Source organism: Aotus nancymaae, unplaced genomic scaffold (genome assembly GCF_030222135.1).
Source record: "Aotus nancymaae isolate 86718 unplaced genomic scaffold, 86718_ANA_hifiasm-v0.15.2.pri h1tg000040l, whole genome shotgun sequence".
Lineage (NCBI taxonomy): Eukaryota > Metazoa > Chordata > Mammalia > Primates > Aotidae > Aotus > Aotus nancymaae.
In genome coordinates, this window is record NW_026988454.1 from 15608827 (window position 1) to 15625472 (window position 16646).

The 16646-nt window shown below is 39.3% G+C and overlaps 1 protein-coding gene across 17 annotated transcripts in view; it reads left to right on the forward strand.

Moving 5' to 3' along the window:
* The window catches only part of SYNE1 (spectrin repeat containing nuclear envelope protein 1), a 521352-nt gene that overhangs the window by 336587 nt on the left and 168119 nt on the right, over window positions 1-16646 (forward strand). For 16 of the 17 annotated variants that reach the window (XR_010336584.1, XM_064360559.1, XM_064360560.1 and 13 more), the window contains 4 exons: window positions 3832-4026; window positions 5108-5248; window positions 12203-12370; window positions 12581-12742. Coding sequence is in view for 16 of the 17 variants with exons in the window: in XM_064360559.1 (XP_064216629.1) it covers window positions 3832-4026; window positions 5108-5248; window positions 12203-12370; window positions 12581-12742 (666 nt within the window). In the remaining variant the exon portion in view is untranslated. The remainder of the gene's footprint in view (window positions 1-3831; window positions 4027-5107; window positions 5249-12202; window positions 12371-12580; window positions 12743-16646) is intronic. The other variant, XM_064360557.1, reaches the window with a different exon arrangement.

A 16646-nucleotide genomic window follows, 5' to 3' on the forward strand; every position in this document is an offset into this window, starting at 1 on the left:
GTCACATTTTCTTCTCACAGTTCTGAACATCCATGTTACATTTGTTAGTTTTAAACTAACTGTGACTTAGAACACATTTTCATGTAAAAAATGATGCAATCCTGTATGAACTTCATTGTATGTAGAAAACAAACACAGGAAGGAAAGCACTAAGGGGAGAAAGCTTAACTGATGATAACATACAAATTGGGAAGAGGGCTTTTTCCTGTATTCTCTGTCTTGTTTTAATTGAATTTCAATCTTATGGTGAATCTAATTTTCTTACAAATAACTTTAAAAATAACCTATCATTTATTTATGCCTAAGAATTCATACTTTTTTTTTCTTTTTGAGAGGGAATCTTGCTCTGTTGCCAGGCTGCAGTGGTGTGATCTCAGCTCACTGCAACCTCCACCTCCCAGGTTCAAGTGATTCTCCTGCCTCAGCCTCCCAAGTAGCTGGGATTACAGGCATGTGCCACCAAGCCCAGCTAATTTTTGTATTTTTAGTAGAGACAGGGTTTCACCATGTTGGCCAGGATGGTCTCGATCTCTTGACCTTGTGATCCGCCCTCCTCGGCCTCCCAAAGTGATGGGATTACAGGCATGAGCCACCATGCCCGGCAAGAATTCATACTTTTTAAAATAATTTTTCAAAGGTTACATTTAATTTGAAAAAATCATCCTACCACTTTTAAATCATAGGATAGAATACTCACACCTCTTTTCTTTCCACCTGATGTAGAAAGCCTGCTCCTGAATACCGGAGACTGGCTAAAGAGCGCTGCTTTTCTTCTAGTGGCCATCCTACCTGCAATTCCTACCTTTATAAACATTTTCAGAAATTTTATAAAGAGAATGGGTAATATTAAACCAAGTGTTTCATTTTATTTTAGTGGATTTGGCCACAGCATGAATAACCAACCCTCAAAGGTAATGAGATATAAGAGGTTTACACTGGCAGAAGTAAGTCACAGAGTACTATTTCTCAATGAAAGTCATGTGCATTGGAGTCACATGGGCTAACTATGAAATGCAGACTTGCAAACACCTAGTAAGTCAAAACCTTTGGAAGTGGTGACCAGAGTTGCATTTTTTTAAAACAATCCAAATGAGTTTTGTACACAATAAGGTTGAGAATTGCAGCTTAAGAAATGGTCACTTGCTTTCAATGTGGGCACATCTTTGCAGGATACTACAGCAGGGAGCTGTGCCCAGTCATGTGGTTACAAAGGGTGGAAGACCTAAAACTAACTCTATTTCATAGATTCCTCTAATTGCCGGGTGCAGTGGCTCACGTCTGTAATCCCAGCACTTTGGGAGGCCAAGGTGGGCAAATCGCTTGAGGTCAGGAGTTCGAGACCAGCTTGGACAGCATGATGAAACCCCATTTCTACTAAAAATACAGAAATTAGCTGGGCATGGTGGCACGTGCCTGTAATTCCAGCTACTCGGGAGGCTGAGGCAAGAGAATGGCTCGAACCCAGGAAATGGAGGTTGCAGTGAGCCAAGATTGCGCCACTGCACTCTAGCCTGGGTGGCAGAGTGAGACTCCATCTCAAAAGATAAAAAAATTAAAAAAAAAGATTCCTCAAAGTTTTGTACAGTGGCAAACCATTATACGAAGGCTTGGTGACTTGAAATTCAAAGAGTCCAGTAATCTGCTAGATGTTTTCTTCTAGTATTAACTAGTTACAATAAATGTCATTTATTGAGTACCCATGTGCTAGCCTCTAGATGAGATATAGTAAATAGCTATTCAATCACCGTTTTTAAAAATCCTATTAGGTTTAATTAACTGCAACCCCAGAGGAAAAGAAGCAATGATTTCTACTTTTTAAAATCCTTGTATTAAAAATTCCTATAATATTAGGAGTGTAGAAGACAGCCTGCTGGCTGAGTTCTGCTGGACTGTTTTTCCCTCCACTCAGTTTTGGTTGGGAGGGAGAAACAAACAAAACAACAATAACAAAATGTGTGAGTGTGTGCATGTGCACATGCGTGTTTTGCATACAGTCAGCCTTCCATATCAATAGGTTCTGCATCCATGAATTCAATCAACCGCAGATGGAAAATATTTGAGGAAAAAAAAGGATGGTTGCATCTGTACATGTTCATCTTCTTTTCTTGTCATTATTCCCTAAACTGTACAGTATAACAACTACTTATGATACATGACATCTACATTGCATTAGGTATTATTAGTATTTGATTTAGTATATGATTTAAAATATTTGGAAGGATGTGCATAGGTTACATGCAAATACTAAGCCATTTTACGTCAGAAACTGAGCATCTGTGAATTTTGGTATCTAAGAGGGTTCCTAGAACCAATGCCCCTCAGTTACTGAGGAATGACTATTTATACATATGTGTGTGTGCGTGTGTATATGTGTGTGTATATAAATGAATGTATATGTATGTATGTACACAATTATTTCAGACATTAAGATTTCATGTCTTTGTTACAAAATGTGTTCCTTTCTTTTTTTTTTTTTTTTTGAGACAGAGTCTCACTCTGTTGCCCAGCCTGGAGTGCAGTGGCACAAACTCGGCTTACTGCAACCTCCACCTCCCAGGTTCAAACGATTTCTGGCTAATTTTTGTATTTTTAGTAGAGACGGGATTTCACCATGTTGGCCAGGTTGGTCTTGAACTCCTGACCTCAAGTGATCTGCCTGCCTCGGCCTCCCAAAGTGCTGGGATTACAGGTGTGAGCCACTGCACCTGGCCCACAAAATGTGTTCTATGCATACAATAAATGACAGCCTCTCAATGAAAGGAGCCAAATAAAAAGAATAAAAAAGAATAGTAGTTTTGTACTTTTAGGAATCATGTTTTGAAATATATTTTTTCATTGTTTAAAGATGCAATAAAGTATAATTTTAATATTTGATATTTAAAATATTTAAGTAAGAAAGTAACATTTTAATATTTTAGAATTACCATACTCCTAAAATGAATCTGTAGTTACCTTTTTAAGGGCTATGTGCTATCCAAAATATATTTCCAACAAGCTCTTAGTAAAAATTTTAAAACCTTTATCTCTCATGATATTTTGTTTTCATTCTTGCCTGCTGCAAAACAAAAACAAAGAAACATTTTTTTTCAAAACAAATGAAATTAACAGCCATTAAATTTGAACCTCACTTCAAGTTAAAAGCTCAGCAACATTTGAGACACGATGAAGTGTGCGAGAGAAAACTTGATGACTATACAAAATGTTATTTGAGGATTAATCTGCATTTAAAAATTAAGGTTTCATATGCAATATCTAGCTTACCTAGAAAAAAAAAACTTCCTAGGGTCACAGGAACAGACAGGCCATTGACTATGTGACCCTGTGTAAAATAAATGACTGTCATCTCTGTTGAATGTACTCAGCAGGGTAAGAGCTGAGCATTGCATTTTTTTTTTTTTTTTTTTTGGTGTGGTTTTAGCCATCACATGACCTAATTTCCATGGCATGAACCATCTGGTACATTTCGGATGCTTTCCGCTTTTTAAGAAAGTTGTCAGTTCTTAATGTTGCGGAAATTCATGATTCCATATGGGGCCTCTCTCGCGATTAGAAACCATTCATTCAGCGTCATCCCCTCATGTCTCCTTTTGTGCGGACGCGGGGACGCGGGGACGCGGGCTCGGGTACTTTGGCTGTGCCTGCGCCGCGCCGCGCAGCCTGCGGTCTGGCTTGGTGGCGAGATGCAGGCGGACTCGCCGCCTCCACATCCTGCCTCCCAGGCCCACGGGGCTCTGCGCGCTCATTGGCCCGCCCTGCAGGAAGATGAACGCTACTACTTCTGTTTCCTTTTGATGCTGCTCTGACACTTTGGTGGGGGAAATGTTTCCTCAGGAGCTGGCGCAGAAAATCAAGGGCTACCAGGAGCAGATCGCCTCTTTAAATTCCAAGTGCAAAATGCTGACGATGAAAGCCAAGCACGCCACCATGCTGCTGACGGTGACGGAGGTCGAGGGGCTGGCGGAAGGGACTGAGGACCTGGATGGGGAGCTCCTCCCCGCGTCTTCGGCCCACCCCTCTGTGGTTATGGTAAGGATCCAGTCAGTTCCCGTGGCTTTGCTCTTTGACTGGAGCCTGGCGAGTGGTTCCATGTTCCCTCTCTGTCGGTTTCAGGGATCAGCCTTCGATCTTGCAGATTCAGAGGGAGGAACAGTTTCCTTAACTCTCTTTGACTACCTTTGGGCGGGGGCCAATCTTCGACACTGTAAACAATGACAGTTAAAATGAAACTGTTTGCTGGAGACCGCTGAATTACTTAACATGTCAGAGGTCTGCCCTGCATTTGGTTATAATTTCGCAAGAATACTGAGAGGCTCTGAGCTTTAAACAATAATTTATTTGCACAGTGTTTTAGTTGTCTGGGGAAGGGGAAATTCATGACATGTATATTTAGTTGTGTTTTCCAGGCTAACTATATATGTGCATGTACTTTATTGTATAAATGTTTAATACAATTGAGAAGAACACCTATTGTGAGAAAAATATGAAAATAGACAATCTAAAGCTTAGCTTTGGATTAAAATAAATCAACTTCATTATTTTCTTTTCTGCACCACTTTTTTCCTATACACTTGACATCTAAAATGCATTGAGTATTTTCGTGACTACAATGTTTTCCAGTGCTGTGTATTTTCCCTCATATGTACTGTGCCTCAGATAATGTATAACCATACCTGGGCCCATTTATCAATTTTGTACATTGGGTGCATTAATCTCACTATGATATTTGAAACTTGAGATGTCCACGAAAGACCAAGCTTTATTTCATAGATCTTTCCTCATTTGTATGATTCATGATTTTCCAGTTATTTATAAAGCCACAAACTATCCAAAGACAGGAAAATAATGAAGTATTTAATCAACAACAAAACTCTTCAATGTGATATGCACCCCCATCCCTGATTGTTTTACAAATGATTACTAGCATCATATTCTCTTGAAGACAGAACTTTTAAATACTAACAAACACAGGATTAATATGTGAATTTGGGTCCCAGTAATTCTAACCTATGTTTTATAATTATCTCTGTTTTGGCCTCTGCCTGAACAGGACTTATGTTAACATACCTAATTGATTTTCATGTCCTTTGGGTTACATTTTACGTGGCAGATGACTGCAGGTCGCTGTCACACTTTGCTGTCACCGGTCACTGAGGAGTCTGGGGAGGAGGGAACCAACAGTGAGATTTCCTCTCCACCTGCCTGTCGCTCCCCTTCACCTGTGGCTAATACAGATGCTTCTGTTAATCAGGTACCTCCCACTTGGCATTCCTCTAGCAATAACCTCTGGGCAGATGCAGGACTCCATTCTCTGTTTCCATTAGATCGTGGGTTTGAATCTCAGACTGTTGCATTTGGTTCCAGGGACACACCATTGGGTTTTATTGTTGCACAAACTATGATTGTCATGTGTCTCAGTATGTCATCTCCTCTCCTGGGCTACAGAAAATGACATGAGCAAAAATTGGGTCATGGGAATGATAGCCCAGAAGGACCTGTTTTAAGGCATTTTTGCCTCTGTTTCTAGCAATCATCTGGAATGGGGTTCTGCATCCAACAGAAAATGAAAGATCTGTATCACCATTGTAAAATAACATGACTCCATGGCTTTTTAACATGCATTAAATGTAGTGTTAGCATTTACCAGCTCAGATTTTGAAGATGCGAAACTTCTGTTTATTATATCAGACTTCTTTATTTATGGCTTGTTTACCAATTTAAGGAATGTCAGGGCCGGTCGCAGTGGCTCACGCCTGTAATCCTAGCACTTTGGGAGGCCAAGTCAGGCAGATCACGAGGTCAGGAGTTCAAGACCAGCCTGGCCAAGATGGTGAAACCCCGTCTCTACTAAAAATTCAAAAATTAGGCACCTGTAATCCCAGCTACTCGGGAGGCTGAGTCAGGAGAATTACTTGAACCCAGGAGGGGAAGGTCGCAGTGAGCCAATATCGCACCAATGCACTCCAGCCTGGGCGACAGAGAAAGACACTGTCTCAAAAAAAAAAAAAAAAAAAGGAATGTCTGCCAGTATTTATACTGGAATATCTAGTAGGTTTGAATGTTTGACTTGTCTTTCAATAACCTTAAATTTTATTTCCTATAAAATGAGGAAAATAAAATAACCTTTTTGTTATAAGAAGCCTTTTTCATGCATTAAATATAGATTATACTAAATTAAATCTCAAAAAGGTTTTATGTCAAATATTGGATAGAAATCAAAAAGATGCCATTACAGTAAGCAAAAACTTTTAATGCGCGTTAAGAAATACTTTTTTTTTTGTGAGGACAACTAAAAAATGTAAACTATCCTATGAAAATATGTTTTTTTCAAAGAAGTTGATATGCATTATTAAGGTAGAAGTGTTAAACAGAGCAAATATTTTATAACCTGTGTTATAATTCCATTATATTACTTTTATTTTAAAGCAGAAGTATTCAGACTATCACAGGATTTCTGTGATAAAGAGAATCCCTCTTATAAAAAAAAAGGAACATAAGTGATGAAATCTTTAGTTAATACAATTACACAATTCTCTTGGTAAAAATCAGGGAATCTCTAGGGAAATTATCGACTCATCCATTCTGAGTCCATCAAATACATTCTGACACCTGCTCAGCATGAAACCTTGTGCTGGTTCCTGAGGATGCAGCTGAGAAGGAGGCAGCATGGTCCTACCTGCAAGGCCCTGACAATCCAGAGAGAAAGGCAGACACGGAACAGATAATAACAACGTGATCAGAGGAAACTAAGAACAGCAACAAAAAAGGAGAAGTTCAGGGAGCCATGGGGGATTTGGGAAACTCTTCTCCAAATTCTGATTTAAAAATATGTATTACTCATTCTTTGATGACTTGTCCTTCCCTATGGTTACAGATGTTATTAGAGAAATTGAGCTATAGTCAGCTGATTATATAGAAAAAAATTATTCTATATAATATGCTTCAGGGTCTTACATTTTTCAAACTGAATAATAAATACTTATTTCAAATTAACTTTGTGGAAGAAATATACCTTTTCCAAACTTGCAAATCTCCATGCTACTTCTTGTAAAGTGTCAATGATGAAATATGCAAACATTTCTGTTATTATTTCTTGACATTAACCATGTAGCTTAATCAGATCCTAAAATTCGGTGAGATTAGGCATGGTTTTAATTCCTCCCCTCTCTCCTAGTCACATGAAAACATCAATTGAATAGCATTGTTAATCTAAAATACATGTGATGCTGCAAAGCAGGGGAAAATGCCTTTACTTAGTTTAAGACAGATAGCTTTACTCTGAGGAAGCTGTTAAAGAGCAAATGTATCATGCTTGGTGTTTCTCAAACAAATCTACCCCATCATTACGGCCACATGTTATTTTTGTAAAGTAATATAAGTTAGAAGACAGTGAAAATATATGACACCCTGACCAGTGATGCACTGGATTTATAAAATTGTCTCTTGACACTGAGGAGAACATGTAGCATCCTCTTAAGTTTCAGTTTTCAGATTCGAAACCCTGTTTTGTGCACAGAATGTCTACAGCTGTTTCAGGGAGCACCCAAATAGAACTGCTTTATAAAATCACAGCTATTTAAAAAAAGGTTTTGTGTTTGCTCTTCTTGCAAGTAGATCTCTGTTATATAACTACCTGGTCCCACTCACAGTCAGTGTATTCTGTCTCTGACAGTAGCTATTAGCTAAGATGTAATAACATTTTAGCTTACTTGAAGGTAGAAATACTGAGGCATTACCAGATTTTGCTGTAGGCTTCTCGATTGCCCTTAGAAGTAAGCCAAGGCTTAGACTCTGCAGAAGAGATGAGAGAGGAATAGATTGGAAAAAAGAGAGAGAGAGTATAATGGGAAAGTCATCGTCCTCCAAGTCAAAAGCTCACACTGAGTTGCAGCTCTTCCTCCTCTAAGCTGAGTGCACCTGGGAAGTCCCTTGATATCCTCATTTGTAAGTGGGAAGCAATACTGCTTAATTCACAAAATTGTGAAAATGAAATGTGACATTAATCATGAAAGTGCTTTTTAAACTAGAAAATACTGATCAAATAGTAGCTACAATTGTCCAAATTTATTTCCTTAGGAATCTACTCATAACAACATTTATAACTTAGGCACATAAGCAATGAGAAATGTATTTTTAACAGTGACTCCTCACTACATCAAGTATTGACTTTAGTAGTTATTTATAGTACTGAGTGATTTATTTTAATTGAATTTATGTATGCACCTCAAATAAATAGAAATTATTCATCTATAAAAGGTGACATATTTTCAAATCCTTTTAAGAAACCAGGAGTTGTCATTCCTATCTGTAGGCATGAGCCACACACAGACACACACACACACAGACTGCCAGAAAATAATTATTTGTAATAAATTTATTTTACTCTAGCTCTTTTAGGGGCCTTCTGTATTTATAATACAGTATTTAATATAAAATGTTTACACCATTTAAAGCCACTCCTGCTTTTCCTTGTGGACAGTATTAGTATTATCTTACATGTATATAAAATAATAGAATTTAGAAAAGTGCATTTGCAAGCATGATTTATTATGAACGTATAGGGCTGCCTGTTATTTGCTGAACACTCCACAATGTGCTCAGCACATTTTAGGATGAAAGCCTAAAAGCACTGACCCAGGCAGCCCTTAGGGAGCTTAGAGTGTGAGTGAGAACAGGCACATACTTAAAATAGAGGGTGGCAGGTGGTGTGGCCGAGGGCAGCACAGTGTTGTGGGAGAACCTAGAATAAGCGCCTACACTGGCTGGGGTTCAGGCAGAGGTCAAGGATGGCCCCCTTTAGTTTTAAGGGAGGAGCACAGTTAGGCAGGTGGAGTGCAGTTGGGTTGTGTGAGAAGTTTTTCAGGCGGAAGAAACCACCTGTGGGAAGCTGTGAAGGCAGGAAGAAAAATTGGTAAGTTTCACTAGAGTCTCAGCTGTCCCAGTCTGAAATCATTCTACTGCATGACACTGCTACATTTGTTTCTCAGATGGCTGGAGCCTTCTTCAATACTTTTTACTAATACTTGATTATTAATAAGATGCAGGTATTTCAAGTTGACATAATTTCCTTCAATAGTATGACTGCAAAAACAGTGCAAGTTGTTTCAGTATAATTGGAGAAACTATGCAAATAGTTTCAGTATAATTGGAGAAACATTGGAAGAGGAGGAGAGGGAGAAATGAGACGGAGAGTGATATGGGAACCATATCATGGAGGCCCTGAATGCCGCATAAAGGAATTTCAACTTCCTCCAGAAGCTAATATTTAACCATCTAGGGAATTTAACTAGAAGCTGTGTACAAAACTGAGTTTTAGAACTGATACTTCTGGATCCATGTGGACAGGAGAATGGAAGTGTGCAAATTCAGAACCAGGGGAGCTGTTAGACACAGAAGTTGCACAGTCTCATGTGGGGTCCACCCTGGTGATAAAAATGAGAGAAACAGGCTGGGAGGGACTACAGAGACCTGGACAGCTCCTGCTCACAGAAATGAGGTGATGTCTCCTCTGTGAGCATTACTTTAACCACAAAGACACAGGACCCAGTGTTACCATACTTTGTGGTTTGCAAAACAAACTATGAATGTGAATTTTAATGAAATCTCTCCATCTTCATGAAAAGAGACTTTAAACAATGTAAAACACTGTATAAGCCACACTAAATGTGTGCAGTTCAGAGGCAGCCCACAGGCTGCCAGTTTGCAACTTTTGAGTTAGGAAGTTGTTCCTGTAATGAGAACTTGAACCAAGGCTGTGGCCAGGATATGCGTCAATAGCACTCCATCCTCCCATAAGCAGTGGATGGTAAGAGAGAGGAGAAATCAGGAATAAATCCCAAGTTGATAGCTTAGGTGAGAAGAAATTCCATTTATTGCAAGAAGGATAACACTTTATTGTTTTTCCTAAATCGGTTCCTTTTGGAAATGTTGAGTCTGAAGAGCCTACAGGATATGCGTGAACATCTGGATATGTGAGCCTGGAGCTTATCAACTCACTAGTGTTGATGAGTGGGAAGAAAACAAACTACAAAAGAGAAAGCGTGAATAACTAGAAAGCTGGGAGGAGAACAGAGAGTTTTTTTAAAAGTGTTTCTAGAAAGGGATGGTCAGTGCCATTGAATGCTACTTAGAGGTCTGGAAAGGGAAGGGATGGAAATACATCATTTTTTGCCATGGAGAAGAACTGGTGAGAGCAAGCTTTACAGTCATCAGGATCAAACCCAAATTGGAATTTAGAAGTGGCTCGAGGGTGAGAAAGTCCCATGTGAAAATCACCCTTTCAGAAGTTGGATTATGAAATGAAAGAGAGAAAACAAAGAAATGAGGATGAGGCCTGTGTGTGCAAGTGCATTCACGTGTGATGATCCATCGTTGTGAATTGTGGACTTTTAAACAAATGTGACATCCTTCAAGAAAACAAATAAAAAAAGAAACAATGTGTTTAGGTGTTTTTGCATGAAGAGAGAAAGTCAGCAAAGCAGAAGAGTATATTAATAGGCCAAGGTCCTTGAAAAAGCAGTTTATGGAATTCTCAGACGCTGTGAGAGAGTCAGGCTTAAGCAGTGAAACTGGCAAGCGTGAGATAAGGGTGAGTGTGAATACAGACAGACTTTTGAAAATTTGAGAAGTTGTAGTAGTAGCTCCTTGACAGCTTGGATTGCGTGTATGTGTGTGTGTTTGTGTGTGTGTGAATAACACACACATATGCATATATGCACTCTGGAAAGAAAAGCTGGTTTGAGTCATGTTTGTGGTTTTCCAAGTGGGTGAAGTAAAGGTTAAAAAAACAAGAGAAACAAGCGTTTTGGGAAGAAAGGGGTTTCAGTAACTTTAGACATAACTACAAGTCCAATTGAGTGATGACAGCATTCAAGGGTGTGGAGGACTGAAGCGGGGTGGAAGTGAGTGAGGATCAATGGATCTAAACCTATTAAGGACATGAGGAGTAATCCACTCACGACAGTGACAGGGTTAGGAATGAAGAGGAAGCGGTCTCCATATTCCAATGTCATCAGTAAATGTTGGGGACTTATCTGGAGGCCTCAGCAACAACAGCAAAATCGGTAGAAGGTGTCATTGTCACTCAAGTATTATTTCATATAATCCTCAATCCCACCCAAGATTGGACTAGTGAGTGAACCAATGTGCAAGATGTAAGTTATTTGCTCCAATTATATAGCTACACAGGAGGAGAATTTCACTAGAATCTCAGCTGTCCCAGTTGGAATTCATTCTACTGGATGACACTGCTATATTTGTTTCTCAGATGGCTGGAGCCTTCTTCAATACTTTTTACCAATACATGATTATCAATAAGACTCAGGTATTTTAAGTTGACATAATTCCCTTCAACAGTAAAACTGCAAAAATAGTGAACTTTATCATAGGAATTACTCCCCCAATTAAATTTCTACAGAAATACAGATAAATAATCATAGAAAAAATTGAAAACCATCTTTACTATATCTTTTGATATATCTTTACCATATCTCTTGATATAGTAAATTTTATCAATACAAATAATATATGTAATGTTACTTATAACACAATAGATTTTAAAAATTTTAAAGCATGGTATTTCATCATTCACTTTGATTTTCTTTTGTGTGTATACTTTGAGAAAATGAATAGAAGAAAACATTTGTATTATTTGTTTCATAGAGTAGTTTTAACATCCCCATTACATTTTTCTTATTTAATATCAAATTATTTAAATTAATTCTGCAAATAATGAACCCACAAATAGTGAAGATCTGGCTGCCTATGCAGATTTAATTTTATTTAAGTCAAGTCGTTTTTTAAATTATTTAAAATTTAATGAATATATTTAGCAACATTTTAGGAACTAGATCATTGAGAGTCTCTTTTTTTGCTATTCTAATCAATCTTTAAATAAATGTGTACTGCTTAAATCCTTTGTATTTTCATTTAACAAATATAAAATAAGAATGAGTTTTGGCAACTTGAAAGATTGGTAAAGTTGTTTTTTGATATATACAAATCAAAACTCTGAAACAATTATAGTATGCTTTGATACAGTCTTTAAATTTTTCTTGTCACAAGAGTTTACTAATTGACTAGTTTGTAGTGCCCTGTGGGAGGTGTAGATCGGAAACCTTTTCTTCACATGACCAACAGTACCCAGAGCTTATTAATCTAGACTTTGTCTTCCTTTTGAATTCAACACTGTGCTTTGCGCTCACAGGACATTGCATATTACCAAGCCTTGTCTGCTGAGAGGTTGCAGACAGATGCTGCAAAGATTCACCCCAGCACATCGACATCCCAGGAGTTCTATGAACCAGGATTGGAACCATCTGCTACTGCCAAACTGGGTGATTTGCAGCGTTCTTGGGAAACCTTAAAGAATGTGGTAAGTCTTCAAGGTGGGCTTGTTTATGCCCACCAGACGCCAGTTACCTTAGCAATTGTCTTATGAAATACATGCGGAGAGTTTACACATCCAGTCCACAGTCCAGTGCCCTGTGTTGGGCCACAGAGGTAAAGCACTGAAGAAAGAAATGTTGTAATCTGAAAGATAAGGGGCTGGGAAGCATTTGGTAATATCCCTTTTCTTGTGTAGATCAGTGAGAAGCAACGCACACTCTATGAAGCTTTGGAACGCCAGCAGAAGTACCAGGACTCCCTCCAGTCCATCTCTACAAAGATGGAGGCCATTGAGCTGAAACTCAGTGAGAGCCCAGAGCCGGGCAGGAGTCCAGAAAGCCAGATGGCTGAACATCAGGTACGAATAGCCATGACTTCAGTTTCCTGCTTGATTAAATAAGTGCACTCTTGTGACTGGTTGGCCTGTCAGGCATGTGTTTGAGACAGCCAGTTATACTTTTTTTTTTTTTTAATCAATTCTTCCAGAGTAAACAAGAGTCCTAATGGTGGTCGTTTCTACTACTGCTTTAGGGAGGGATCTGAGAGAGAGAGAGAGAGAGATTCAGACCTTGAATCTAATTCAAGAAAGCTACACGCATTGATGTTGCTTTTTAACTTTGATTACGCAAAGTGTGTTTCCTTAGAGTTGCCAGATTATTTTGATTGTCTTGTGAGCCATTATTGTAAGGATAAAATATACTCCAAATCTACCTTTTCTGGATATTGTTGTCTTAAGAAACTTAGTCAGGGGGTAACCCTCCATTATCACTTCAGAAAATATGTCTCAGACTTCAGTGGGCAAAGAAGCATTTGAAAGACAAGTTCTAAGTCTCATCTTGTGATTGTCCCTGACTTCAATTATTTTTTAAAAGGTTAAACTAGACAAAACATTAGCTTTACATGAGAAACAGAGATCATTAATCTAACGTAGAAAGATGGTATTAAAAGTATGCCAATTTAAAATGCATGCTAAGAAATGTTCAGAAATTAAAATCCGGTTAATACTTTGGCAATGTGATGAGGTATACTACTAAAATTATGATTTGGTGTAACTGGGGTCTAAGGATGAGGCATGCTTTCTCCTACATATTCATCACCGTGATGTAGGAAAATGCTGCCTGGCTGGGAGAAGAATCCAGGAACATGTGACAACCCTTCAAAAGGCAGGAGGAAAGAAAGATATTTTTAGATGTTAATTAAGAGCTATGAAAGCATGGTATGGTAAATGTGTTTATCAAAGACAGGGTAACTTATCAGCTTTAAGAGTGACACTTTGCACTTTGTCTTTCTTCTGCTTTATATCTTTCTAGTTTTGGAAGCAGGATAATCTTGGAATATACTGCTTGTTCATATGTACAGTCAGATAAAGTTGCATTCCTTTGCAATATAGGACCTTTCAATATAACACAAAAATAAGAACATTTCATCTAGAGACAGCATATTGAGAAATAGTGGTTTCAGGTTTTTTACACTCTTGTAACTTCTAAAGATAGAGATCAAAGTGAGTGGTGTCCATTTTTAGGCCTTATTTTGGTAAAAAAAAAAAAAAAAAAAAACTACCTTCTGTAAGTCTTTTGCTATCCCAAGGTCACCCATCCTCCTCCAGATTTGCAGAGGGTGCTATCAGAGCACGAAATGAGAATTAACCCTTGTTAGCCTAGACCAGACCAAGCATGAGTACAGTCAGGGGCTTGGGGGACTATGCCAGTGCCATTTACGTCTGAGCTCCCCCCCATTTTATTACTAAACTGCTAGTCTCCCAAACCCCTCTCCTTTCTAAAGGGGCCTCAGTGTCTCCCAGTTCTCTGTAGCTGACACCCCAGTTTTCTGTTGCCAGCAGCCACCTCTTTCTGATCCCTTTTGATCCCGTGTGCTCCCTGGGGCGCCTAGGTCTTCTTTGCTCCTGCAATTCTGTCTGTCCAGCTGTTGCCTGCACTTCTGCTTCACTGTACTGGAAGGGGCCAGAGAGCTTCCTTCAGCTTGAGTATGTGCTCCTCAGGCCAACCTTGATGGCTGTTCTGTAAAAGGCCCTGTTCTTTAAGCATTCAAAAGGAATATAGTGTAAATTATGCAAGGGCTGGATTAGAGTGCATTTGCGGGTCACTCACTCAGATGATCAGACACCAATGTGGCAGAAGGTTTAAGTAGTTTGACCCTCTCTCTAGCTTCAGGACATCGCCACCTTTGCTCAAGCCCCCTATTCTTGTGGCCTGGGTGGCTGCCCACAGTTCCCAAAGACCCACACTGGCTCCCACAAGATTTAGAAGCTTCATGAAAACAGGATCCTGGTGGCCTGCTCTGCCCTTCCGGAGTTCCTAACTAAGAATGCAAGTTAGCTTCCAATCAGCACCACCACCCTGTCACTCGGGCATTAGAAGAAAACACACATAAACTGAATGTGGAGAGAAAGGATGATTCTGTTCAGATTACAGGTGCTTGCTACCACGCCAGGCTAATTTTTGTACTTTTAGTAGAGATGTGGTTTCACCATGTCGGCCAGGCTGGTCTCAAACTCCTGACCTCAGGTGATCTGCCCGCCTTGGCCTCCCAAAGTGCAGGGATTACAGGTGTGAGCCACCATGCCTGGCTGCCTCATAGATTTCATTTTAATGGATTTAACGGAGACAACTCTAAATTACACATTCTGAGAATTATAAACTAGAAGTGAATCTGTAACTTTTCTTGTCATTAAGGCCAACCACATGACTTTTGTCCCTAAGTTGGCAGTAGTCGTGCTAGCTGTCACAGCAGTAAGGAGGTACAGCTAATTTAATGAAGATTACCAGTCATTGGGGCTTCACCATTATATTAATGTTCTAATGGGAGGGAAAGAAAGTAGCAATAATGTATAATTTAGTATAATTTTGTGTATTATCACATAGCTAACATTTTTCATCTGAGCTATTTTTGCTACCTTTTGCTGTCTGTGCCTTAGTTCTACAAGTTCTGGAACACAGCTGCCTACATGAAAAGCTGGTGGTATCACAGTATCTAAATTTGTTCTTAGCTTCTGGAATGGTACTTAAAAATTTCAAGCACTATTATAGAATTACTATTTCTAAATTTCAACTGAATGGGCATGAGGAAGTCCAGTATGCTTTTTCATATTTCCTAAAAAGTAATAGAAATACTTTAATTTTTACTTCTTTCCCAATACTCTCTTGGAAGTATTCATGTTTTTTTAAGGAGGTAACCTAATTCCTAACTTTTTCCTTTAAACACTTGTCTAAACTACTGAATTTGTGTGTAATGCTCTGCCTTTTTGGTTATCCTCTCTAAGTTGTCTTATAGATTTCATTTTTTTTTTTTTTTTGAGACAGATCTCACTCTGTTGCCCAGGCTGGAGTGCAGTGGTGTCATCTTGGCTCACTGCAAACTCCACCTCCCAGGTTCAAGCAATTCTCCTGCCTCAGCCTCCCGAGTAGCTGGGATTACAGGTGCTTGCCACCATGCTGGGCTAATCTTTGTATTTTCAGTAGAGACATGGTTTCACCATGTTGGCCAGGCTGGCCTTGAACTCCTGATCTCAGATGATCCACCCACCTCGGCCTCCCAAAGTACTGGGATTACAGGTGTGAGCCACCTCACCCGGCTGTCTTATAGATTTCATTTTAAGACTTGAATGCGGTTCATGAGCTGATTTGTGGCTGTTGTTCTGACTGTTAAACCCTCTGTCATTGCAACCTTCATTATCATGGGCATCTGATGCACTGGGGACATGTGTTGCCACACTAAGCTCTGTGATATATAGGACACAGAGCTCTATGGTTATTTTGTTTTCGTTTTTTCATATACGTAACAACTAAAATAGAATGCAAGAACTGTGGTCTCTTACCTGAAATTGGAAGCTAAGCAGGGTTGGGTGTGGTTAATACTTGGATAGGAGACTGCCCAGGAATACCAGGTGCTGTAGGCAAAAAAAAAAAAAAAAAAAAAGGTTGGGTGCGGTGGCTCACGCCTGTAATCCCAGCATTTTAGGAGGCTGAGGTGGGCGATCATGAGGTCAAGAGATCAAGACCCTCCTGGCCAACATGGTGAAACCCTGTCTCTACTAAAAAATACAAAAATTAGCTGGGCATGGTGGCGCGTGCCTGTAGTCCCAGCTACCTGGGAGGCTGAGGCAGGAGAATTACTTGAATCCAGAAGGCGGAGGTTGCAGTGAGCCAAGATCTCACCACTGCACTCCAGCCTGGAGCCTGGCGACAGAGCAAGACTCTGTCTCAAAAAATAAAAATAAAAAATAAATAAAGGAAACATTCCAG